The 27,919-nt window shown below is 41.6% G+C and overlaps 1 protein-coding gene across 8 annotated transcripts; it reads left to right on the forward strand.

Annotated features, from left to right (window-relative positions):
* Positions 1 to 343: 343 nt before the first annotated feature.
* Positions 344 to 27,919, forward strand: LOC120560082 (ETS-related transcription factor Elf-2-like). 8 transcript variants are annotated; one of them, XM_039802192.1, is made up of 10 exons: positions 344 to 755; positions 12,746 to 12,912; positions 15,267 to 15,519; positions 21,759 to 21,872; positions 22,717 to 22,905; positions 23,248 to 23,334; positions 23,462 to 23,657; positions 24,245 to 24,670; positions 25,131 to 25,293; positions 25,864 to 27,919. In XM_039802192.1, the coding sequence occupies exons 2-10, from the start codon at positions 12,838 to 12,840 to the stop codon at positions 26,467 to 26,469; spliced, it is 2,109 nt and encodes a 702-aa protein (XP_039658126.1). In that variant the 5' UTR covers positions 344 to 755; positions 12,746 to 12,837; the 3' UTR covers positions 26,470 to 27,919. The 8 variants fall into 8 exon arrangements, with proteins under 8 accessions (XP_039658126.1, XP_039658163.1, XP_039658141.1 ...); XM_039802229.1 differs by having other exon boundaries at positions 23,465 to 23,657; XM_039802207.1 differs by lacking the exon at positions 344 to 755 and adding an exon at positions 3,252 to 3,398.

Below are 27,919 nucleotides of genomic sequence, written 5' to 3' on the forward strand. Positions count from 1 at the left end.
ATGTCTAAGGTTATGGATATTAGATTTTCTTCCATGAGGTTTTTGGAATAACTAGTGACCATTGTGACCATGTTTTCCGAAGGCAAAAAAAAAAGCAAGAAAATAAATTCCATATAAAACGACACAAATAGTATCCTTTATAACTGATGGGACAGGGAAGCATTTAGGATTTATTTTTTTTTACTTGAAATTAAACAAATCAAACTGAAATGGATGAGTTTACATGGATATATAGGGTTTATTCTTTTCTTTTTTTCATAATAAGGTTTATTATGGCGATTGTTTATTGTACGGCGTGACGTCACGAGTGTAATTGGCCTGAACAAGCGGAGAGTTAGTTAGAGACTTCAGTCAGTCTCCAGAGAAGCACGCCGTCCTGACCCGAGCGTTTGCTTCTTTATTTATTTACTGTCCCACATGTTAACACCAAGAACACCGAGGATGTTCTACTCCTCTGTCTGGAGGCTGCTAAACATGAATACAGCTAACGTTAACGCTAAGTTAGCTAGCGTTAGCAGCGGGACTCCAGCCTGAACACTCGACAGCAGCAGCGGGATCAGAGCAGAGCCGTCCGGCGAAGAGGAGGAGAGTTGTCTCTGGTTGTCACCACACACACACACGCGCACACGCACACACACACACACACACACACACACACAGAGCAAACTCTCATTAGCCAGCCTGCTAACGTGAAGTAGCTGGCGTCCGCCTGTCAACTAAGTTGGTTACCAGCAAGGAGCGAGCAGAATTTCACGGTAAGTGAGCTGAGCAAACATTAGCCAGCAATGGCCACATGGTTTGTTGTGTTTCTTTTCTGACAGCTTGTTTTTCCACAATGCTAACTTAGCTAGCTAACGTTAGCCAAGTTCATGCCAATGCTCTTTCTATTCAGTTTGCCTTTTGTGTGCGACGTGTTCTCGAAATGCGTTAGAGTTCATTGACCAGCTCGGCATATAATGTAAAAGAATACATGTAAGTGATGCAAGCGCTGGCTAATAATTCATTGATAATGCTGGCGAAGAGCAAAGGTATCATTGCAACACTGAATTCCCCCTGTGTACATGCCTGACATCTCGCTGTTGTCTTTCATATCTCTCTTTTGTAAGCATTGCAAACAGACAGCCAGCTGTGTGAGCTGGATAACTCTGATTTTGGATCTAACCTCACTGCTTTCTATGTCAGAGGTATTATCACCAGCAAACAAGCCTTGTGTCAACACACTGAAACTATATTGGCTTTGTAGCATAGCAAGTGAGTGCATATTATTGTAACCCTGCTGTGTGATGTAACATTAGTATCAGGTGGTGAGAAGTAGGCCATTGAGGCTGGTGGCGTGCTGTTTTTATTTGTAGCTTTTTCAAATTTCTCATTGCTTGTTGAAAAATTCGAATATATAATAACCGATTTAAGGATTTACCCTTCTAGTACTATTTTTTTTTTTTTTTTTTTTCCCATATAATTTCGTTTAGTTTATTTGGAAAGTGTAGTTTTTTCTTGTTGATGTTTTAACAAGTTGTTTAGTATACAAAATGTCAGAAATGTAGCTAATCAAACATTCAACTTGTGTTTTGTGTCTTTTAATTTTCCTCTGCACCGCCCCCTACCTCTCTACCTATCTTTGACCACACTGTAAATTAGCATCATGTAATGTCCTAGTGTAGCACAGTACTATTTTTATTTTTTTTAAGTTACTGGTCGTTGTGCTTTAGAGGCAGTTTTGATTGTGTGTGGTGAGGTAGCGTTGTTTAGTTCACAGTGGCCAGGGGCCTGGACCTGCGGTGTCCAGTGTGAGCTGTATAGGCTACTGAAGTGTGTGTGTGTGTGTGTGTGTGTGTGTGTGTGTGTGTGTGTGTGTGTGTGTGTGTGTGTGTGTGTGTGTTGTTTTTGTTTTTTTTTTTTTTTTTTGTGTGTGTGTGTGTGTGTGTGTGTGTGTGTGTGTGTGTGTGTGTGTGTGTGTGTGTGTGTGTGCTGGTAAATGATTGACTAGGCTGCCTTTTGCTCAGCCCTGTAATGGGGCTAAATTATGAGAGGCCTGTCGAGAAAAGAGGGATTGGTACCAAAGAGATGGATGGATGATGGGGGACAACATCCATCAGTAAGAGAGAGTGTGGGTGTGGTAGAGTAGAAGGGAATGCAATCATTGGGGGCTGATGGTCATTTATGGACTACACCTCCTTATTATTTTATTTTCACTTTCTATAAACCCTCATAATTAATTTTGTCATTTTGAATGTTTCATAATATATCATTATTTTGACATTCAGGCCTGCTGATTTCCACTGGAATTTCTGCAGAGGGTTGTGATGAAATAAGATCAGCTCTGTAATTCACAATGACATAAAACAAAGAAAAAGAAAACTCCTCACATTTCAGATGCTTGATCCTGTATGTATTTGGCATTTTTGCTTGATAAAGGACTCAATGGATACATCGATTATCAAAGTGGTTGGCAAATAATTTTCAGTCGATCAGGTAATTGATTAATGGACTAATTGTTTCAGCACTAAGCGTAATGTTAAAGGCTCATTTTTCCAAACTTGCACACTTTTTATTCAATTGTAGCTTCCTGTAATACTCTTAACATGCTAAGGTTTAAGACGTGATGTAGTACATTTTATCTGTTGGTGTTGGTAATGTGTGAGACTATAGTTAAGTAACACAATTGGCTGCCATTTCCCCCACCCCTCTTAAGTATCTCAATGTTAAAATATTAGGCAAGACAAATTTGTATTATAGAACAAACTGGCTTATTTCAACAGCAGACACTAAAACACTGCAGAGAATGTATACACCACTTCATGACCATATCACTGGAGCAACAGAATTATAGTCAGACTTGCCTGTGTGTGCCTGTATGGGTGGATGTCAAGTAAATCCTGAGGTCATGGTTGCCATTTCATTTGCTCGTTGTGTCATTACTGTGTCTGTGCATGTGTGTGTTGGTGGAGGGCAAGGCACAAGGCAGGGCGTTGTATCTTTACTAGCAGCCCCAGTTACTTGGAACAAAAGCTCTGTTGTTGAAAGATCATGTGACTGTGTGTGTGTGTGTGTGTGTGTGTGTGTGTGTGTGTGTGTGTGTGTGTGTGTGTGTGTGTGTGTGTGTGTGTGTGTGTGTGTGTGTGTGTGTGTGTGTGTGTGTGTGTGTGTGTGTGTGTGTGTGTGTGTGTGTGTGTGTGTGTGTGTGTGTGTGTGTGTGTGTTTGTTCCACCCTTGTCATGTGATCTGAGCTCAGGGCAGGGTCTGAGAAGTGCTGACTTGCTCAGAGAGGTTCCTTCCACCCAGGGAACAGGCAGACAGTGAGCAGGCAGGCAGAGAGAGGAGATGGACGGCCAGATGGATGTCAGACAGACGGAGAGGAGGTGTGGGAGAAAGTCAGAGACAGGCAGAGAGAGAGAAAGGTGCCAAAAAGTCCTGTTGCTTTCCTTTGCTTCGACAAGAATGCATCATTCTTTCATTCTCCTCCTTTGTGGATTTTTTAACAGCAGCAAAGTGAAGATGCAAGCCTTGCATTTTGACTGGCATCAACCTTTCTGTGGCAAGGCAAGTTTGGGCTTTTCCCTTGGACTGTTTTCCCTTTTTTTAGTCTTGATGCGTTTGTTGAGATTTCATAGTGGGCAAAGTTGTCCTGTCAGGATGACTCTGCTGTATTTTGTAAAGTCATGAGACTGCTACTGACGGCACCATGAACCAGAACAACATTTGTTAAAGAATCCAGCTACTCGTGTGCTTCCACCCTGGTAATCAAAGGTTAAAAGTGAACTGGATTTGATGCATTTGAGACATGTAGCTGTAGCTCTTATCCCAGGATATACTTTCATTGCAGCAGAAATATATTCAATTCCTGGAATACCAACATGACTTGTAGCACATTTTTAGAAGTGAAAAGGTCACATTGACTGCTTTTGACTTTATTTAAATATTAATTTCTTTCATTAACATGACATTAACGTACTTGCTGGTAGTTTTTGAATTAACTAGTGTGTCGCAATGGTAATAGTGCAGCCTCTTGACTCATTTATGTTTGAGCTCAGAAACGACCAGGCAGCCACGTGTTCGCAGTCGTCCAGCAGGTCCTGTAATACCTGTTTGAATCAATTCAACCTGCAAATCCTGCTTGAGAGACTCAACTCGTGTGTGTGTGTGTGTGTGTGTGTGTGTGTGTGTGTGTGTGTGTGTGTGTGTGTGTGTGTGTGTGTGTGTGTGTGTGTGTGTGTGTGTGTGTGTGTGTGTGTGTGTGTGTGTGTGTGTGTGTGTGTGTGTGTGTGTGTGTGTGTGTGTGTGTGTGTGTGTGTACACACATTTGGAATCTCTGCCTACAGTGTGCACGTTTCATACTTTGTGATCCTGCAAATTGTATTGTGCAGCTTGTCTGTATTTGTCCACTGAGATGAGTTATCTTAACATCTTAGTAGTGGGAATAAAGACAGGATAGAAACGAAACAAAGAGAACTAAATAAAAAGAATAGCATTAAAGGGAGAAAGAACATACACAGCGCTGCAATTATTTCCATACTGATGTATGTCGTCATTTTAGTGCCAGATCATTCTGTTGGCACACAAGACACTGCACTTTGACTAGGGCTGGATATCATTCAAAACATTCCCATATCGGTGCCAGTACGATTCCTTGACTTCTATACCGGTTCCTGAATGATACTCCCGATACCAATTTTATAAAATCCATTTTTGCATAAAGGCATTAGAACATTACGGTACAATCTATTTTTTAAATTTTTCACCTGCTTTACACTTATGAGACGCACACTGTAGTCAAGCCTCTCAAAATACACACACGTGACTCCCGTTTCTGTGTGTAATGTGTGTGTATGTATATATTAATATTATTTATACTACACTTTGGTCGGTGTATTGAAGCCTGGTTCCCAGCCCTAACTTTGACCTTTTCACTTTATCTCTTTCTGACTCTCTAATGAAATGACTTTGATGGCCTGGATATATTACAAAAACCCAGTGTGTCACAATCTCCAACTCTTCCATGAGCTTGCATAATAACTTGTCAGTTTAACGGCAAAGTAACGGCACATAGTGCAGCACATGTACACACCCTTCTTTGGTTAGCTGGTGTCTGTGCCAGAAAATAACATGCATTAAACAACAGGTGAAGTATGAAATATTCGAACAGCGTTAGAATGGAAGGATAAGAAGAAATAGAGATTGGAGGGGAGTAAAGTATGTAAAGTACCTGATTTCCTGGGACTCTGGAGCAGCACGTGCCAGTCAGATGCCCTTCTGGGAGACATGTGGGTGTATCACATAACCCTTGCATGCATACTGCAAATCTGAATTAACGCAGCCCCTCCTAAACAGAACATACAGCTGTAGATGAGTGTCTGCTCCACGCTGTTGAATAATCGAACAGAGGATTTCCATCCGAGCTGATAGCATGTTGGTCTCAGTAGCGGAGGAAACACCAGCACAGCATGGCTCATCCATTATACAGCAGTTAGACTAACCGAGCATGTCCCACTGACACCTCAGTCACACCATGTTCGAGGACGTTGTTGTATGGTCAGTTTGGACAAATTTAGAAATGCCCTGGATCTTTTTTTTTTTTTTTTTTTTAATTTTTATTTAGAATCTAATACATAGAACAAATTAAGAATTACAAAGACAAAACAAGCTTCAAACACCCCCACCCACCCCTACCACCCTCCCATGTATTCACACCACAATCACCACCACATTCAACTCCACATTCGTAGTGTTTTAACAAAAAAAAAACACTATAAAATAAAAAAAAGCACAAAGCAAACAAAATAAAGAAACAACAAAGAAAAAGAAAAAAAAAAAAAAATTAATATAAATCAATCCTCTAATTCAAGTAAACAAACATTCCATTTCTTTTCATGTTCAATTATTCTGTTGTTATTTGTTGCTATGATTGTTTCCAGCATATGCTGATGATAAACTCTATTCTTAAAGTGTTTTATACATAAATTTGATGTAGTTTTAGCTTTAAAAATAAACATTTTACCTATCAAAACAATCATATTCAAAAAGTGATTACATTTACCCTCATATACACATAACAAAACATTCTGAGGTGTGATTCGCAAAACAATATCCATAGACCTTAACCATATCTGTATCTTGGTCCAAAATTTAGCCACATGCGGGCAAAAATAAAACAAATGCATCAGGTCTTCCTCCTCATCCCCACAGAACCTGCAACAAGGGTCTTTTTCTATCTGCCACTTAACCAGAGACTTTTTTGTTGCAATAATTTTATAAAAGATTTTAAGTTGAAATATTCTGGAATATGAATCAATTGTAGTTCTATAAATTGTTTTAAAGTAATCTTTCCACAAAATTGGTTCATTAAATTCGTCTTCCCAAAACAAGCAGGTTCTGTGTGGAAAAAGTGCAGTGCCTGTGATATTTACTTTCCAAATATATATTATTTTATTTATCTTTGCACCAGATAACCATTTTAAACATCTTATTGGTGGGAGACAAACCATTAATTTATTCTTCTTATCATTTTGCAATTTCTTTTTCCAAATTTGGGGAATTGCAGAAATTAACTGGTTAAATTGTAACCCGTCGAGAGAAATGCTAAAAAATGTTTTCAAGTTTTCATAAGAAATAAAATCTCCAGATAAGTCTAAAAGGTCATTGACAAAAATTAACCCATTTTTAACACATTCCTCCCACAACAATGGCCTGTCTCCAACCATAATTTTGGAATTCATCCATAGCAACTGTGTCTGAATATCTTGAATTGTATCTGAGGGGTAGTACTGGAAATTCAACCAAGCCTTCAGTGCATCCTTGAAGAATGGTGATAATTCTTTTAAACTACTTTGAAATAGTTTATCAATATGTATTGTTTTTAATTGGTAAAAAGGAAACAAATTATTCGAAAAGAAGGAAAAGGCTGAATATAATCTCTGGCTCGTAATCCATTGTTTGTTGTGATAAATTTTAGTCACCCAAGAGACTTTCAAGGAACAGTCCATCATTTGAAGATTTTTTAACTTCAGTCCACCGTTATCATAAGAATTATATAAATATTGCCTTTTAATTTTATCTGGTTTATCATTCCATATAAATTTGAAAATTTTTTGTTCAAACTGTTTAAAGAATTTTGTGCTAGGTGAAGGAAGAAGCATTAATAAGTGAACAAATTGTGGAATTACTAATGTATTTATCAGAGTTACTTTTCCTTGAATTGTCAGAGAGTTTCCCCTCCAAGGTTGTAAAATTCTATCAGCCTTCTCCATCCTTCTCTCATAATTATATTTAACAATTTCTTTAAAGTTGTCCGGTAAATAAATCCCTAATATATTAACTTCTCCATTAATCCATTTAACAGGGGCCGAACTGTTTAAAATAAAATTGGTATTTTTTAATGTCCTAATTCTCAAAATATTACATTTCTCAAAATTAGGTTTCAATCCAGATATTTTTGAAAAAATATTTAATTCCTTTTATTAATCCTTCCAAAGTGGATTGTGTTGGTTTTATGAAAAAGCTAGCATCATCAGCATACATTGTCAGCTTAATCTCTTGCCCATTTGGAAATAAACCCGGTATATCTGGATTATTCCTAATTCTAATAGCCAGAATTTCAATACATAAAATAAAAGATATGGCGACAAAGGACACCCCTGACGGACTCCTTGCATTAATACAAAAGTGTCTGATATATGACCATTATTGATCACTTTCGACAACAGGATGATTATAAAGAGTTTCAAACCACTGTATTAAATTATTCCCAAAATTAAAAAAGCCAAGACATTGTTTTATAAACTTCCATTGTACTTTATCAAACGCCTTTTCAAAATCAGCAACAAACAATAATCCTGGTTCCTGATGGTTCTCATAAAAATCTATCGTGTCCAGTATTTGTCTCAAACCGTCTCCAATAAATCTTCCCTTAATAAAACTTGTCTGATTGTTTTTTATAAGATCTCCAATTATATTTTTTATTCTTAAAGCAATACATTTAGTTAAAATACGAGTATCACAACAAAGCAAGGTCAATGGCCGCCAATTTTTTAACCATTTGGGATCTTTATATTTCCCATCAGGATTTTGTTTTAAGAGTATTGAGATAACTCCCTCTCTTTGTGAGTTAGATAGAATACCTTGTAAAAAAGAAAAATTGAAAGATTCTAATAGGGTTTTTTAATTTCTGTAAAGAAAATCTTATACATCTCGGTTGGGATTCCATCGATACCAGGAGATTTACCAACTGAAAATGAATTAATTGCTTCCAATAACTCCTGCTCTGTTATTTCGCCTTCACAGCTTAATTGCTGTGAAGTAGAAAGTACAGAGACATTGTTTGAAGGGAAATATTGCTCATTCACACCATTAAGGGGCTCCGAACTTGCATCATTAAAATATAAAGCTTTAAAATATTCAAATTCTTCCTGCAATATTTCTTGTGGATTTGTAACCAAAACATCATTTCTATATAAACTCATAATATTCTTTTTAACAAAGTTTCTTTGGTTTAACCGTAAAAAATGTGCTGTACACTTCTCTCCCTTCTCCATCCAAGCAGCTTGTGACCTAAGCATAACTCCGTTTACCCGTTCCTGATAAAGACTCTCCAATTTATCTTGTTTTCTTTTAATTAATATTTCTATTTCAATTGCATAACTTCTATCTAATAATTGTTGTAGTTCATTTATTTCGTCCGCAAGTTCTTGTTCCTGTTTTAGGTTTCTTTTTTTCTTGATTGATCCCATCTTAATCGCATGTCCTCTAAAGGAACATTTAAAAGCCTCCCAAACATTATGTGGATTAGAGGAATTTTCATTATCTTCGAAAAATTCCTTGATAAATCTCCTGGTAATGTTAACAAATGAATCATCATTTAAAAGCGATACATTAAACTTCCAGTAACCTCGTCCTCTGGAACATTGCAGATTATCAATCAGCAATGTAACCAGACTATGATCAGATCTCAAGCTGTCCCCAATACAACAATTTAGCACTCTAGGAACCAATGCAAAGGAAATCAGAAAATAATCGATTCTACTAGCCTGTCTTCCTCTACGCCATGTATACCTCATCATATCTTTATTTAGTAAACGCCAGATATCAACGAGATCCAATGATGCAACCATTTCTTGAATTTCCCTAAGTGCATGAGGATGATTATTAAATCTATGTAGACCACTGCGATCCTTATGTGTATCTAAAACTGTATTAAAATCTCCAGTTATTATAATTTGATTCGATTTTAGTGAATTTAAATGAGTATTAATTTCACCAAAAAATAGTGGGTTATCCTCATGCCCTGGATCTTGCATGGAATGGCTTTTACATTCAGTGTTATGGCTATTTTGAAATGTGTCATTAATTTTACACGGGAAAAAAATGGAAGTGTCAGTGAGAGAGTTATTGTTATTTCTAATCCTTGTCTTTGTCTGTACAGAAGAATTTGAAGAATGTTGTATGGGATTATCTTTAAGCAGAGGTTGGGCTGCCTTGGCAGTACAAGTGGGGAGATGTGCTGTGCTTGATGAGGAGAATGGAGTTTGTTCCGTTTTTGACCTTGTTCATGTTAAAAATAAAGTGTCAAACATAGTGTCATCCAAACCATAGTCTATATCAACCACGTTCCCGTTCCGGGATTGCACCGTTGCCGCCGGAAATTTCGCCGGATAACCGTCACCTTCCACTTTCTTTGTGTTGACATTTTAAACTCTGGTGGATTTGTGAGGACTATGGTTAACTGCTCCTCAGATCTCTGCAGGGTAAATCCAGACAGCTAGCTAGACTATCTGTCCAATCTGAGTTTTCTGTTGCACGACTAAAACTACTTTTGAACGTACACACGTTTCACCAAAACAAGTTCCTTGCCGAGGCTATTTTGCAGCGGTACCGTGACTCGGTCCGCCCATGACGATTGTGATTGGTTTTAAAGACATGCCAATAAACCAGAGCACGTTTTTCTCCCATCCTGGAATGCTGTGTGGACTAGCCAGACCCTCCTCCACAGCACTGTGGAGGAAGGTCTGGCAAAGCAAGACTATCCAAACCATAGAGGTCCAAACGCATCCAAAGGCAAATGTCAAATGAGAGGGCAGAGAATGGGAGGAATTGGACCAATATGAATAAGGATGCACACTTTCATGTTCTCCTGATTTGTGGAAGTAGAGAATTTGCAGTGAGAATTTCAAACCCCCAGTTTACCCGATCAAACGCCTCCCTTAGTTACTGTTGCTACGCCTGTTAAGCTTTCCGCTCATACACAACACATATGCAGTTGACCATTGAAATTATTTTCAAAACAAGGGTGCTTGATTTCAGACTGAGGTAGATAGTTTAACTGCTAGTATTTGTAGCTGGTAAATGTGGAATTGGCTGTCTGAAATGACAACTGTCGCTTGTAGACCTTTATCAGCTGTTGCTAGCTAGATAATAAAGCTAATGTTATACCCGTAAAGGCCTCTGAGAAGCCAGACCCACGTGACACGTTCGTCCAATCAGCTGCCGGTTTTCATTTTTTGGGCGACAGTACAGATTAGCGCCGCCTGCTGTTATGGAGATGTATTGCGTCTCGCGCAGAACGTACGCTCAAGTCGGCGTCGCTTCGGTGTGTTCCGAGGCTCTTTTTTGACCAACTCGGGGAGGCAGTCAGTCCGACTGCCTTTCCTCCTGACGGTCGGCCGTCGGTTGGTGTGTCAGAGCCTTTAGACGTAGAAACGTCTCTGGCTGACTTTTGAACGTCTCCAGCTGTTGTGCTTTAAACGTGAACAGCTGTAGAATGATCTTAAATATCCACTTGATGGCTACATACATATATCCATATCATGCCAACGCTGCATGTCCTACACAAATATCAGCATCCTCACCAGTTCATGATCCATGTAGAAAAGCATTGTTCATGTATTGCAGTGTGGAGGTAGTTCGTCCCAGTATTATCAGTAAAATGTAAGACGTGTTTAATTCTGACATGCCACTGTTAGGCTGCTTAGTTTACATACTTGGGCAATCGAGACAGGTTGGATTTATGCTTTTTAGTTCATATTTTCAAGCAATATCAGGGCTCGAGAGTGCGACCAATTTGGTCGCAAATGCGACCAAAATTTGTAAGGGTGCGACTAAGATTTTTCCTAGGTCGCACCGGTGCACCTAACGTCCTCGCATCCGCTGCCTCTCCACTAACGATTGGCCTTTATTTTGATAGGAAAGCTGAATACATGAAAGGGGAGAGAGAGTGGGGGGATGATTGATGCTTTAAAATATGGAATATTTACAATTTTCTTCCGGGGGGGGCATGCCCCCGGACCCCCCTAGAGGGGTAATATCCTTCTCACCTTTTTCACCCCTGACCCGTTTTCATGCCTGTCATATAGGAAAGGGCTGCAGGTCGGAGTCAAACCTCTATATTTACCAACTGAGCTATCCGGGCGTCCTCTCTCTTTTAATCAGTCTGTTATTGTTGTTGAAAGCTTATGAAGGAGCTTTCTCAGGCTATTTATTTTAGATAACTTTCAGCTGTTGCAGCTGTATATTTTCAAACTGGTAAAGAAAACCCTGTCTTTGCATTTTATTTTAATCACAATCTGTTTTAATAAAAGAGCTTGTGAAAAGTGGCTTTGACTTAAAACTGAACATTTAGCCCACTTTGTGAAAAAATACAGAGCTATATATCGTGTATCGCCATTCAGCGTTACAGCGATGCGAGGAAAAATTTGGGTGCACCTAAATTTTGTGCTGGTGCACCTAAATAAAAAAAGTTAGGCGCACCAGTGCAACCAAGGCAAAAAGTTAGTGTGGAGCCCTGAATATGTTTCACTTTTAACACTAAAAAGGCCAAAAAAGACACCCCTCTCTTTAGTCTTTATATTCAGATTATCTGTCTGAATACAATCCCACACACGCTGCTGTTCCAAGGAGGGATCATGTTGTAAACACTCACCAGTGTAACAACATATCAAATCCCAGTAGGTCAGTGGCCAAGTCAGCTTTTTTAAAAACTGAGTAAAGGCAGAGCAGGTGGAGCATCAGTTTGAACAGCGTCATGCAGTTTGTGTATATCTGTCTGCCTCTCCATGCTCCTGCATTCCTTTTGTCTCACATCCTGTTGTCACCCCGCAGAGCAGCACCGAACAGGGACTGAGGGCCCTGTGGTTCCTAGCAACTGTTACCATGGCTCCAGTCTGCCCTGCCTAGATCTCACACTCGACACTGTGTGCGTGTTTAAGGAACTCGCTTGGCTTCTTGTCAGTACATTTCTTCCTGTAATAGCAGACAGGCACTTCCTGCAGAACAAAGCTGGAAAGAGATGGAAGAGATACAAGAGATCCCGGCCTTTTATGAAGCCTGTGTCTAAAGCTGGGACATATCGAGGAAGGTTTGGGCTGGTTGCATTTAAGCCAGGTGATTTTTCCTTTTAAAAAGAATTGTTCAGGTTGTTAATTGTGAGCAATGAAGATTTTCCAATGTTCAAGCAACTGGACTTCATGATGATTTAAAGAAAAGGTTTGGCATCGTTGGGAGAAATATGTGACGTGGGCTTTGCCGGAGAGGATTAAAGCACGGGGTCAGCTAGACAACAACAACAACAACTTTGGAGGTGGTACGCATTCATTGTTTCGATCAAGGACACACAACCCAGGGCTAACCTAGGGAAATAGGCTGACTTCTGTCATCATCAAACTCACCGTAAAACTCCGTTTTGACCAAATCTGCATCACAGACCTTATTGTGTTAAACCAAGTTTTGTTTACCCAGTGTGTCTTCTCTCTCTCTCCAGGGGCCTTTATTCACCCAACCGGGTGAGTCCACCAGACGAGGTGCTGTGGCTAATCACCGGCTGTGACCGCGGATCCTTGAGGAGCATGAGTCATGGCCTCAGTGGTGCTGGTCGACGCTGGTGGGACGGTGGTGGAGTATGTCGCAGCTGAAGAGGACCCCGAGCAGGTGGGTCAGACACAAGCAAGAGCAAAGCCCAATTTGTGCTCCTGCGTTAAGTCCACGCCATGGGTACGCACGTAGGTACGTGTAGATACGGACCCTATGCCGTAGCCTGACGTGCACCTCTCAAACAATTTAACTACATGGCGCGGCGACGCAGACCGCAACACCTGTGATTGGTCCACTCGGCTGTGGCTTGGTAGCGTTGCATTTCCCCCCGACTCATTTCCTGGTTTTCCTTCTCCACAAACGACATGAAATCAAGGAGAGGGTTAACTTCTCCTGCTCCAGCTTTCAGACCGTGGTCAGAAATCACAGGGGAGACACTTTGTTTCTCGGTCTACGCCTCTAGAGTCGGTACTCGCTCCGAAGCTAATCACCGACTTTTTCGGTTCTGTACAGTTCTTGTTATTTTTTCTTTTAATCTTTAACACTCCAGAAATATACTTCAGCATATGATATATAGCTTAATTATCCACAATGTAGCATACAGTATTAAATACTTATATTGTTAGGCTATATCATGCACAAACTGAATTTGTCTTGACTTTAAGCACATTATTGGGACCATCTCTGAGGAAAGCTAGGTAAGATTTTGATACAGCAAGAGGGAAGACATTGATGATTACAACAAGCTTTTCATTTATTTGGCAAAAAAAGGAGAATGTCTATTGCCATTAACAGGAACTTATGTGCCTTTTAGCACATGAAGATTAAAATATTACAGAATATCAATTGAAATAACTTGCATTTATCAAACTGCCAACTTCAGTGTAGCTCTTACAAAAATGTATGCTTTAAAAGAAAAAGGGAGGAACTCTTAAAGCTCTGTCTTTTGAATAAGTCAGAATACGTTAAACATAAAAACAGTTTACATTGTTAGTTAATTTCCTATTCTGGCCTGGGCTGGGACACACAGTCACACCGTTTTGATAAAGTACTTCTTGGACTTATCATTGCACTTACAATAACGAGCGTAGCTGTCAGGTCCTCCTGTATACGTCTCCTCTCCGTTTTTTCCTGCATCCACCGTGTGTGTTTATGTGTGTGTGTGCGTGCGTCAGTCGCGGGGAGAACTGAGCAGCCCCGCCCGCTGCAGAGAGCCGACAGAGAAACAGCAGCCGCTTCAGCGACTTTAGAGTGAAAAAAATGTTACAGTACATTGATGTTAAAATGTATACAGGTTGGCAGGACGGCCTGAAAAGTTTTGCAGTTTTTCTCTGCAGGTTTTGTTGGTAACTTGTCCACACCTCTTCTTTCGCGCGAAAGGGAAACACACTGTCTGAAGTCCCATACGGGCACCTGACGGGCACGAGGCTACATTGCGCATGCGTCGAACTGTGCGGCACACACACACGCTCTGAACCGTTTTTTTTCATGAACCGTACCACCCCTACGAGATACGCTAGAACGACGCAGACACCAGCGCACAAGTATAAACCTCAGGCCACTTACGTAGACTACAACGTAAGCTCTGCGTAGAGCCCCCGCAGAACCATAAGCCGCTTTCCGACCGGAGGGATTTTTGCAGTTCCTAGAACATAAAATTCCTAGAACTTTTTTTTTTTTTTTTTTTTCGTGTTCCGACTGGACCAATTTGGGGATTTTTAAGTTCGTCTGGCTGCAGTTCCTGTAACTCTTTCAGCTCCTACTTCAGGGCAGGGTCTTTTCGCTGTTCCATTTTCAGCATAGGGACCTAGATCAACGAGGGTCGAGTTTCCGTTACAGACAGACCAACAACGGGACAATTTTAACAATTGTCACCACTTATTCATCACTAAATTCACTTCTGACAAAGTTTTAGGCGAGAAATAAACTGTTAACATTTTCGGAGTTAATCTCCACAAGTGTGCCCTGCGGGCTTGACAACCTCGCTGTCCGACACACACACAACACGCAGCCTGCAGAGGCGGGGAGAGAGAGATACCCGTTTCTCTTTGGGAGACTTGTTTAAATTATGACAAATATGCTATATACATTAGATTTAGTATGTAGTTCATACTTTTTTGGTGTATTTGTTTTCTGATTTTAACGCTATAAAGACCGTTGCCGTGCTTGCATTACTCCCTTATCCCCACTGTAGTCCCTATGGCCACTTGGCCAGTGCGAATACAAATTGAAAAAACGGTTTTGGGGGAGAGTAGTTAGTAGAACTGCTTAAAGGTGGACTTTTCCTATAACTATGTTCCTGTAACTACCTGGTTGGAAAGCGGCTATAGATTCTGCTTAATCCGGCAACTGCAGTTCACAACAGAATCTTGCCTTCTTTTCTCATATCTGTCTTATTTCTCTTATTGAAAAGTTATTTTTTTTTTGACTGCCTCGCTCTCTTTCGAACCGCAATCCTTTTTATCCTGCAGGAGGGAGAGTGCGAGGTGGACTTGGAGTTTGAAGGGGAGGTAGAAGGCGAGTGTGAAGCTGAGGAGCCCTATGAAGAAGTACAGGACAGAGAGGAGGCTGAGGATTACCCAGCAGTCATAGTGGAGGAGGTACCCGGCGCCGGCATGGCCGACGAGCAAGGTTACTCAGCCCAGGTGTTTGTGTGTGATGACGAGGCCTACCTGATGCAGGAAGTGGGCGATGAGCAGGAGGTGGAGACTGAAGGGGAGCCAGGTGAGACCTGAATATTCCTGTATTCATCAGAAATTGGACGTAATGTCCCCTCATATTGTTCCTTTTGGCACTGTAGGTTAGTGCATAGATGACACACTCCACTAACAATCCCTGGTCGTTAAGCATCCTCTTTTACCCAAGGTGCTGAGAAATTTGTCTCCTGTTTTTCTATATCCCGTTACCATTGTTGGTGCACCGTTCCCATTTCATCTGGGTTACGACAGATTATTAGAAAAAGAGATCTTCCGTTTACTTTTATGTGCTGCATGTTTCAGAAACAAGACATTAGCTCTAGACTTGTTTATTTATAATTTTGCTTTAACCATCAGGTTGATAGGTTAAGCTTACTATAGTCTATATTGATGCGATCCACTTCCGAGATAGTTCAGGTGCTGCCGGAAATTCCGCCGGATGTCCCTCTTTTTAGGCCACATGTCTGGTACCTTCCTCTTTCTTTGTGTTGGCATTTTAAACTCTGGTGGATTTCTGAGGACTATGGTTAACTGCTCCTCAGATCTCTGCAGGGTAAATCCAGACAGCTAGCTAGACTGTCTGTCCAATCTGAGTTCTCTGTTGCACGACTAAAACAACCTTTGAACGTACATGTTCCACCAAAACAAGTTCCTTCCTGAGGCTATTTTCCAGAGGCACCGTCATTGTGTCTAGCGCTTAGCACCGCCCAAGACGATTGTGATTGGTTTAAAGAAATGCCAATAAACCAGAGCATGTTTTCCTCCCATCCCGGAATGTTGTGTTGACTAGCCAGACCCTCCTCCGCAGCGCTGTGGAGGAAGGTCTGGCAATGCGAGACTAAGGCCGGTTACACACTGCACGCGTCGCGCAAGCGTGGCGTTTCTGTTGCGTGTCAGCTGTGTGGATTTTTCTGTGTCCTACACACCAGAAGCGTGTCTGACGCGGCGCTGCTCCTGCTGCTAGGTACAGGGAGGGCTGATCTCGGGACATAGCGCCGACAGATTCAAACTCTGAAAAATGGGTGAGTGGGCTGTCCGTTTATAACAACTTTGTGTAGCTGTAAAGAGCCTATATAGCCTATCTGATGTTGGACCGTCACTCACACACACACACACACTACGTTGTTATCATAGCCTATCCTACCCTTTATATATAGCCTACTGATTTGATTAAAGCAAGACAACGTCGGCAGTATTGACTGCAAAATGTTACAGAATATTTCGTTCTGTATGACAGGTGCAATATTTGAAAATCTTTTCTCTGAAATTTTGTATTACATTTATATCTACATTGATGTCAAAACCTAGACTTTCAAACATCAAGATGTCATTTATTAATATGCATTTGTGTCTAAATGACATATAAACCTATTTTCCTATTCTATTTTGCCTGGAAACGCTTCCAACACGCTCGCGTGAAAAATAGGCGTCGGTTCTATTTCTAGCAAGCACGCGTCTCACGCCGGCAGCGTGTAAGCTCTAACCTGTTAACATGGGAGCCGAACTATAAACGGACACGCCACGCGGCTGACACGCTCGCGCGACGCTTGCAGTGTGTAACCGGCCTAAGCTTTCTATAAAGAGCCATGGTTCACATTCACACACTTGAAAAGATTTCAGCTGGTGCCACGGCCAGAGTGGCAAATCAATTGAAACAGGCGGTTAATTTTTCCCTGACTACATCCTAGTACTGAATCCACCAAATCAAAATTCACCCATTGTTTTTATTACATCTCCCAAAAACCGTTTTCAAAATATTGTTTTTGTGGTGTGCCTGTAGTCTGTAGTACATTTTAACACATTTCTTTAGGGATTAGAAATGTTAGAACATGTAATGAAAATCTTATGATGATCTAGATAGAGATAGAAGGTCCACACATGGGTTTCATAAATTCCAGCTTACAGTGTTGCTTCTGCTTGTTGTGGTTGGACTGAAATGCAGCATATTTGTCATATGATTCTGCTGCCAGCATCAGTGTGAGGCAGTAGGCTGTGAGGGTTACTGTTCACACACTGCCACCTTGTGGGTATTTTTTGGACCGTAACTATTGCCTGAACAGCGATATACAGTAGGTATCCAGTATTACCTCTCTAATCATCCCTTAATCCCTTATTAATTGTGCCTCGTGTCCAATCCAGTGCAGTGTTCATAAGTATGAAACAGACTGAAAGACAATTTAGTATTTTGAACCAATGAAAGCTGCATTTATTCACACCGTCCCAAATTACATCCTTAAACTCCACTTCCACATAATCTTAATTAGAAGTATCTGCAAGCAGAATAAGAATTACCAGGAAATGTTTTTGCATCACTCCATATTAGGCCTGCACGATAAATCGTTATAAAATCACGATCTCAATTCACCCCTGTTCATGATTTTATTTTTTTTCTTCAATTAATTTATTGAAACCATTTGACATTGACATGTTTTAATTATGTAAAGACATGTTCAGATAGAGCCTGTATCAGGGCCATATTTAGTTCAATGTGTTATGTGTCACTATTTTTGGTAGCCTACTGTACTTAAATGGCTAGTATTTACTTTATTTTCTTTATTCATTGAAGCCTCTATGTTTACAGGCTTGTGGTGATGCGCAATGTGCTATAGGTGCCAAAAAACAATCTTATGTTTAGTACTGCCAATTTGTTTTGTTTTGTCATGGTTCATGAATAAACACTACACTTTGTGAGAAAAAAATGGTGGCAGAGAATCGTGACATCAATTCTAAGCTACAAAATCGTGATTCATATTTTTCCCCGAATCGTGCAGGCCTACTCCATATTCAGTCATCTTGAAATACACGATTGTTGTCGTTTTTATGTAATTCGTTACATTCGGTCTGTTTAGTCTCATAGAAACACAAATACAATGACACCTAACAAAAGAACAGGTGCACAAATAAAACAAATTTGAAAATGCTGTAGATGTAATTACCACACTTCCACAAAAAGCATTTGTACATTATAGAAGTGCTAGCTGCGTGTAAAGCACATGTCAGTCAACCTACATTTCTAATACTTCTGATTCTGTTTAGGAAATTAAGTTTAATGTTGCCTCTGAACTTAAATTATATTTCACACAAAGTTATAGCAAACCTAAAGAATATTTTGTAAAAAATAAAGATTATTTGCACTTTAGTAGTTTAGTAGTAATTAATATCAACTTTGCCCTGCACAACTTACAGTATATTCCTCACAGGTATTTCAGTATCGCAAAAGAAGCCATTTAAAATACGGAATTGATAATGACCTAAACTGTAATATATTGATCACTTTTGTTTGAGTGCATTTGGCTTGTACAAAAATAGTCAAATCAATAGAAAACACACAAAAATAAATGCTGTGAAGTCATTCTAATCTAATAGTTTAGACAGAGCATCAAATGTGTAATCACAGTCCTTACCAAACATGGTGTTGTTCATTGTTTTCAACCTGAACTGAAATGCCTTGTCGAAGTTTAGCATTCTTATCAGTCAATTTGTTGTGCAAACGGCAACTTTGTTCTGTAATTGAAATGTAATGATTTTTTGTCTTCAGTGATATAATTTGAAAAACGGTGATCACAGCAGTACAGCTTTATTTGACGTACTCACTCACGCAAGTGAGGGAGGGCGAAGGAAGGATTTCCTGTGTCGGCTGCGGAGGGATACCTTTCTGACGCTGTAGTCTGACTCTGTTGAATTCGAGGAGATTTCCCATTAGCTGCGGAGTGATCTGAGCTAGTGGCTTCCTATACAATTCAGCGAGAAGTCAATGTGAATCTGCAGCAAGGGGAAAACATGGCGACTTTACAGCATGAGGGTCACGAAAACCAGCTCGATCTACTCATCAGAGCCGGTAACGTAGCTCTATGTACTTCTAACCTCGATCCGGGAGCTAACTTTAATGTACGGGTTGTGTTTTTAATCTCGACAGCTGCGCCTCAGTCCGCTGAGTAGTGTGGTGAAGTAATGGAGGGCAATCAGGAAGTGATCACCTTGGTAGCAACCTGCATGGCGTTGCTACACGGTGTACCGACCCGGTTTAAGAGGTGAAAAACTTTCGCAGAGCTTGCCAGTCTGCACAAATAGATCGCCATCTGCACGAAGTGTGTTTTGCATGTCGGAGCAGATTTTTTTTTTTTCCCACCGCAGTGTGAGCTGGAATAACGGTTTGCAGATCGGCTCTGCACAACCAGGAAGTGTAAAGATGTTGTCTCTCCTACGTCTTTGCCACGCTGTCTTGAGTCGGAAGGACATGTGGGTTTATTTTTAGTGGCATGAATTTGGTACACGCTGTCAGTTATCACCCCTGGTATTATTACGGCTGACGTACGTAGTATTTAACAGTGGCTGGCTTGGTTTGTTATGTTTACGGGAATTGTGTGCAATAACAGGCTTCACACCATGGTCCCCGAATCACAGTTCAACCAACCGATTACTGAAAAGTAAGCACCATAGCGTTGTATTTCTGTGAATTTTAGGTGTGGCGGGCCCATTTGACACTTTCCCGATGTCAGAGGTTTTGGTAATTGTGTCGTGGTTTCCGTTATCGGGTTGTGCAGCTGCCGATTGAAGCGTGGGGTGGCCTGGCTCGCTCGCTTTCTTCCCCTTGTAACGTTGGTAGTTAATTGTTTCAAGTGCGGCTTCAGCCTTCGACCACATTGACCCGCAAGTACACTTTTTGTGTTTTAACAGTTTTTGTTGAACAATGCATTGTAAAAAAAAAAACCTCGTCGTTTCCACCTCCTATTTTTTTTTTTTTTGTGTGTGTGTGTGCAAATTTCAAAGTATTTTTGTCCCATTTCGATGGCGGAAGCATTGTGTACGGAGAGGGCGTGGTGTGTTGTTGATGGACTTGCCCCTTACCCCAATAGCATGCGCGCTGGTTTAGAACGCAGCAGTTAGTCCAATGAGATTTAACCTGGGGCGGGCTGTTACTCGGGGAATGAGCCAATAGGAGGTGAGGCGGTGGTTGAGTGACAAGAGGATTTGTGAGCTTCTTCAAAGAGAACTGGAGGGAAAGGATGAGAACTGTAAACACGGAAGTCATCAGAGGCAGCACTACTTTTTGTCGGACTTGCTGCCCTTCTTGGCGCCGTTACATTGTAGTATAGCTTCATAATAGGTATTTTTCTAACTTGTGAATACATTCGAATGCTTTTATTATATGCTACCCACATGTAAGGAACATTTGTGTTACCATTCCAATATGTTTTGTAATGTTTTAATTTTCAGTAATTAAGGATGGATCAAAATCCTAACATTTTGGACAGACCAGAAATGGCCAAAGTAGATACTGTATGTGGTTATGTAGGTCAAGCCAAGCTGCAGCTCTTTGACCTGACACCTTTTGGTGGTCTTATTACAGCACAGCTGCCGGCTTTCAAGGGCAGCTCGGTAAGCTATAGGGTCTCTGCTGTGACGGTTACTAGCATGTCCTGTTTGTTTGTAAGAGGGATTGAATGAGTGGGACAATCTAAAGATAGCCCATTTCTCCCCTATGCAGTGCCTGTTGCCTCAGTGAGATAGCCAAACATGGACAGGGTGGGTGGAACGGGGTCTCGTTTCCCACCAGTGATTGACACCGACAGCAGGTGTCCTCCTGGGTTCCTTCTCAGGGTCCCAGATGGGGCCACGTACCATTTCCATCGCCGAATCCCTTTTTCATTCAAACAGCACTGTCTCTTTTTTTCGTGCCGTGTCTTTCCATATTTGAGATAGCAAATAAGGACTACGTTCCTTATGTCACTCTTCAGTATCGTGAGCCAAGCTTGGTTTCTTGCCACATCAAACAGGAGCCAAAGGTGCAGTGTAAAAACTAGTTAAACATAGAGGCATGATCATGAAGACGTTTCCTACTGTGAAGCGCTTGTACTTGACATCCAGTCATATTGTGCCTGGATCAGAGTGAATGTGTTGTTTACTGAAATTGATAGAACATTTTGGGAATTTGTTTTCACTAGGGGGCGCCATATAGTTCTATTTTTTTGTGTGTGCAGCATTATGCAGTGTTGGTAGTGTGATAGCAGTGACAAACAGTTGTTAGTAGTATTTTTTCCTTTGGGAAATTATTACATTAATAAATAGGAAATGTGTTCTTAGCTTAGATATGGGAAAGCAAAGTGGTGTTGTATTGTCCCAGAGCAGCACACTGCTTTTCCCTGTGGGGATTGATCAAGTGTAACTCGTGTAGTTCAGTAAAACACTCCACTGGGCTCTAACCAGTAACTTTTTTTATTTTTATTTTTTCCTAAACTATTTTGTAATTGATTCTGTGTGTTTCAGTGGAGGCTTCTGTCCATGGCACCGGTGTTCACTGCTCTGACAAGACCTTTGAGGCTGCAGAGGCTCTGCTCCGCATGGACTCACCTTCCAGCCTCAGAGAGGACCGTAGCCCAGGTAACGCACACGCTAACTCGCTGGTATTTTGTTGACGTTTCGTCATTACCTCAACATAATTGTGTTCATCTGTATGGTGGCGCGTGGTTAAATATTAAACGCGGTCGGCCTTTTATCTGTCGTTTTGAACGTGCAGAAAGTAACGTATTCCAGCTTAAATACTTTTTTTTTTTTTTTTTTTTTTAAAGCTACAAAGTAAAGTTTTGCGGCGATTTCACAGCCCCTATGGAAAATCATAGGGATTCTCTGGATCGGTTTTCTTAACCTTAAGAGCATTAGTTAACCCAATAGATTCTGGTCAGTGCTGAACACCTGGTGTAAGGGACCAACATTATCAAATAGACCATGTTGAACTTTAACTTTTCCATCGGAAACTTGACCCTAGAGCTGCAACGATTAATCGATTGGTTGTCAACTTGTAAATTAAACGCCAACTATTTTGATAATCGATTTGAGTCATTTTTTTTAAGACAAAAGTAAAAATTCTTTGATTCCAGCTTGTTAAATGTGAATATTGTTCTAGTTTCTTCTCTCCTCTGTGACAGTAAACTGAATATCTTTGAGTTGTGGACAAAACAAGACATTTGAGGACGTCACCTTGGGCGTTTGGGGAAACACTGATCCACATTTTTCACCATTTTCTGACATTTTAGAGACCGATTAATTGAGAAAATAATGAACAGATTAATCGACTATGAAAATAATCGTTAGTTGCATCCCTGCTTTACTCCGTAAGCTCTAATGTACTAGGGACATTTCTCATCAACCAGACCGTTAATACAACTTCCAAATGCCGTTTCAAAGCACAATTGTAACCCTTCCCTCTTTTAATTCCTCCACCCAGAAGCGTTTATCCCGCCTTGCATTGTGACGCCAGACTTCCTTCACGCCGCCATGCGTCCCGACATGATTACAGAGACCGAGGTGGAGATATCGACGGAGGAGTACTGCGAGGAGGAGGACGATGATGAGAATATTGGCACCCAGATGGAAGACCCGGAGCCAGACTACGAGCCCGTCAGGAAGAGGAGAGGTAGACACAAAGAGCTTGTAGTTTTAGTTTTTTTTTTTTTTTACTTTATTTCATGCGATTGTAGGCCCACTGTGAGCACCATATTGTGCAGTGTGGGGAGTTGAGCTTTGGAAAAAAGACCAAACTGTTTTTGTAAACATTTATATGGGAAACATCTGGCAGCTCTGTAATTAAACCTTACCTCACAAGCCCAGGCCTCAAACCTCAAACCAAAACCTTGAGTTCCACTGTTATTGAGATGATCCAAGAGCACCATCTAGTGGTAGACTCAACCGCAGAAGTCAGTGATTCAGCGATTTTAAAGCAAGTGATTAAGTCCTATTTGTAACTTCCTCGTTACAGCTGGACGGAAGCCAAAGACGCACCAGTCAACTATTTCCAACGGCTCACTGGACCTGGGCATCAAGAAGAAACCAAGAGAAGGGAAAGGTACCCAACAGTACTAATGCTACCAGCTCTGATACACACGGATGTAGACATACATATGTTGCCATGATAATGTGCAAAGCATTTTGGGTTACTATTTAGCAGTGCATCAACTTTGCTTGATATCCAGCAGGAAGCACCACCTACCTATGGGAGTTCCTGTTGGACCTCCTCCAGGACAAGAACACCTGTCCCAGGTACATCAAGTGGACCCAGAGGGAGAAGGGCATCTTCAAACTGGTCGACTCAAAGGCGGTGTCCAAGCTGTGGGGCAAACACAAGAACAAGCCAGACATGAACTATGAGACCATGGGACGGGCACTCAGGTAGGCGTTTCATTTTATTTATTTATTTTTTTGTTGGCCTTTTCCGCCTTTAATCGACAGGACAGCTAGGGGAGAAAGGGGGGAGAGAGATAGAGAGGGGGAAGACATGCAGGAAATCGCCACCGGTCGGATTTGAACCCTGGACCTCTGCGTCGAGGCACAAGCCTCTCAGTATATGTGCACCTGCTCTACCCACGGAGTCAACCCGGCCACGTTTTTCATATTTTTTTGTAAATTGATATCAATAAACATGTCGCGAAAGGCTGCGACGTATCGCGAAAGCCACTCAGAGAAAAAAATATCCCTAGAAAACTGCACTCCAACTGCCTTTTTATATTCAATTCAATGTTCAATTTGTTTAATAAAAGAAATTATTTCCTATCATTTTTTTTTTTTTTTAATTCAACATGTATGTTGTATCTTAGCAGAATACTGAAAGCAGCAGAAATTCAGAACAGTACACTTTAATATCTGTTCATTTATCTCAGGAATATCGTTATCGCGATGTCCAACGTTATCGCTTATTTTCGTGTGTGTGTGGGGAGGGGTGGAGCATCATAACCATCCTGATTGTCCTTTTCCCTCAGATACTACTACCAGCGCGGCATCCTTGCCAAGGTGGAGGGCCAGCGGCTGGTTTACCAGTTCAAAGAGATGCCCAAAAACATAGTGATCATCGACGACGACAAGGCGGAGATGCCCTACCCCGACGACCTGACGGGCCCGGAGAGCGCATCCTACGAGCGCGTGGCGCCTCCGTCAGACATGCTGCTGCAGGAAGCCGAGCTGTCTTCCTCCAAGAAGCCCAACATCCTGCGAGGCGGGAACAGGGCCAACGCGGCCTACGCTACGGTCGCCGCGGGCAGCAGGACCGTGGCGGGAGGCGGCGGCGCAGCAGCAGCAGCGGCGATGGTGGCGGGGATACAAAGGATAGTGTCCGTTTCAGGAGCATCGGATGGGAGTCCGATCCAGCAGTCGCACACGGCCATCATCCCTACCGCCACCGGGCCCAGGTTAGACTCCTGCAGAGACACGAGGACTCCCAGCTAGAAGGGGGTTCTCACGGTAACGCTGCTAATGCAAACGTAGGGCTGTGCAATTAATCAAAATGTAATCGTGATTATGATTTTGGCTCCCAATGATCACAAAAACCGAATAATTGAGAAAATCTATTATTTAGCTCATTATGTTTTGCAAGTAAACTCTTATTTTCTCGTCTTCTGAAAAAAAAAAATAGTTTACATTTTTTACTGTTTTATGTAACTTTTTCTTCTGTTTTTTAAATTCAATAATTGCAACATCTTTCCAGATGTCAACTAATCGTGTGAAATTATCGTGATTTCAATATTGACCGAAATAATTGTGATTTATATTTTTTTGCATAATCGAGCAGCCCTATGCAAACGGCGAACTTCCCAAACAGTAAGTATTGACTTTTGACCCTGTGTGCTGTCTTGCCTATCTCATCTATAGGACGGTGCGGGTGGCAATGCAGGTGCCTGTCGTCATGACAACCTCGCTGGGTCAGAAAATCTCCACTGTTGCCGTGCAGCAGCCCACAGGGACAACGGGGGCCACCGGCCACACCACCCTCCTCACCAACTCGTCTGCCGGGAACGCCAACTCGCAACAGAAGGTGTGCACACGTGGACAGTGGTCCGCTGACACAGCAGGGGATCTGCAGCTACCGCATGACCCTCACGGACCATAACGCACCAGTGTCTATTTTAGGGGCATTTCAGCTTTTAATGGAAAGAACAGCTAGATATGAAAGGGGAGACAGAGGGGGATGACATGCAGGAAATCGTCTCAGGTCGGACTCGAACCCTGGGCCATACATGTGCGCCCGCTCTACCAACTGAGCTAACCCGGCCACACTGCAATGCATCATTTTTAAGAATTCATCCATCCATTTTCTCCTGCTTACCCGGGTCCATGTCGCATTCATTTAATTCAATAGATAATGAGGAAATTATTGTTATATACTGCTGGAAATGTCTTGTTTTCCATCATACTTTCATACTTCTATGATTGTGAGACCGGTATTAAACTGCATGCCATGTGGTATTAAACAGTTCTTAACATTTGTCTTAAATTTAAGTTGGCAAACCCTGCAGAAATGTCTGTATGGGCGTGTAGATGTTTACATGCAACATTCTTGGCTTGTAGTCTTTCTTAAACGTAGTTTGTTTTGTATTCTGGGCAGGTTGTGATCCAGACCATCCCCACCATGATCCCGGCCACGGCCGAGAACGGAGACAAGATCACCGTCCAGCTGGCCAAGATCATCACAATCCCGGCGCACCAGTTGGCTCAGTGTCACCTCCAGACCTCCAACAAGCCCGGCGTCGGGGGCTCCCCGGCAGGCCTCAGCCTCCTCGGGAGCCCCCTGACGGTCCGGGCCCTCGCGCCCGTCAACGTCGGCCCGGGAGCGCAGGTGATGAGGCTCAGCGTGCCCACGCCACAACAGACTCTAGTGGTGTCGCAGGCGGGCAGCGGGGCGGGGGTGGTAACTGTGTCGGGGGCCAATCACGCGATGGCGCCGCACCCTCGGATCGTGAATTCCGTCGTGGTCAACGGCTCGGAGCTCGTGATAGGAGCGCCGGCCGCCGGAGGAGTCACGATGGAGAAGCTGAAGGCCGCGGGCGTCCAGCTCCAAACCGTGCAGTTGCCGGTGACAATGGCCATCCAGAAGAACCAGGGGAGCCCCAAAACGGTCCCGAACGTCCAGTCGGATGCCGTGGACGCCGAGGTGGTCATCCAACTGCAAACGCCTGACGTGGCGATAAAGAGCGAAGTGCCCGAGTGTTGAAAAGCACCCTATTTTCAGCGGTCAGTTCGTACATGTCGGACGTCGTTTTTTTTTGCTCTTGTAATAACCAGCAGCAGCCTGTGAGAGACTTTTAAAAACAAAAAACAAAAAAAAAGACTCCCAAAAGGCCTGTTTTTAGTCCGGAACTTGTCTTCACATCCTCCCTGTTGTTCCCAGAACTTTACCGATCCACGCCGGTCCTCAGAAACCTCGCCGAGGGGTCGTGTACGGAGCTCAAACTGTGCTGTACGCGACCTAGGAAAACACGGCGAGCGTAAAGGGCCGGGTTGGGAACGGTGAAGGGACCAACCACGATCACTACAACCAATGGCTTCTCAAATCGCCATCACTGACTTCCGTTACAAAAAAAATTACCTTTTTTTAAAAAAAAAATACAAAATAAAGAAAGAAGCTGAAACACTACAAAATGAGGCAAATAATTACAATTAACCAAACTATATATATTTAAAAAGAAAATTAAATAAAAATACACAGTTGGGGGTGTAATGAAGCCTTTTTTTAGAGACCATTTGTTTATATCTTGGCTCTACAGATTATGCGAAAACCAGCAATTTATTCTTTTTAGTTTTTACTTCTATCACTGTGCAGATCAAGTGTGGCTGGTGCTACGTGAGTGCTAGAGAAAGAGATGGTGGAGCTGCGAGAAGCTCTCAGAAGGAACGTTATCAGACAGAAAATGGTCATGTATGTACATATTTATATATATATATATATCTCTACTATATACAGTTTACAGAGCTAAAGTTAACAGGACAGCCTTAGTTTTTTAATTTGGACTTTCTTTTTCATGTATTGTCTGAACAGTAAGCTGAATTCTTTTTTTTTTTGTTTTGTTTGTGTTTTGATACCTTGTACCAAGCACAGTATTATTGAAACTAGTAGAACTAATATTTGTAATATTATTAGTTCCTTTTGTCACTATCGGGCTGTTCGCCGGCGTCTGGGGAAATGTCAAGGTTTGAATTTCAGACTTCTTTGACTTAAGGGTCTTGGCTATTTCTCCATTATTTTAATTTTTTGACAAATGTTTGCTCTTTTCACAACCCTACATGGAAATGCAAAGAAATGTGACTCAGAGCTGATGCATGCTGCCATCTGTTGAAAAATAATCCAAATGCAATGAAAATCCTTAGTTTATGCAATATGGCTGCGAAAAATATAAAACCACTATGGATCCCAGGTCACTTTACTTAAAACAGAAGGTCAATTTGCCAGCATACTTTTTTTTTTATTTTTTGTACTGCCTTTTTGGCCCTGCCCCCCTACATTTCAATATTTTTGTCTAAAGAGGAAAGATGGAGAGAGATGTGTGTTCAGACTGAACTGTTTGTATATTCAACATTTGAAGTATATTCTATTTTCTTGTACTCTTGTTTCAAAGTGTATTAAAGTAGATTTTACTGAATATAAAAAGACATTTAAAACCTGA

This window comes from Perca fluviatilis, chromosome 1, assembly GCF_010015445.1.
Source record: "Perca fluviatilis chromosome 1, GENO_Pfluv_1.0, whole genome shotgun sequence".
Classification (NCBI taxonomy): domain Eukaryota; kingdom Metazoa; phylum Chordata; class Actinopteri; order Perciformes; family Percidae; genus Perca; species Perca fluviatilis.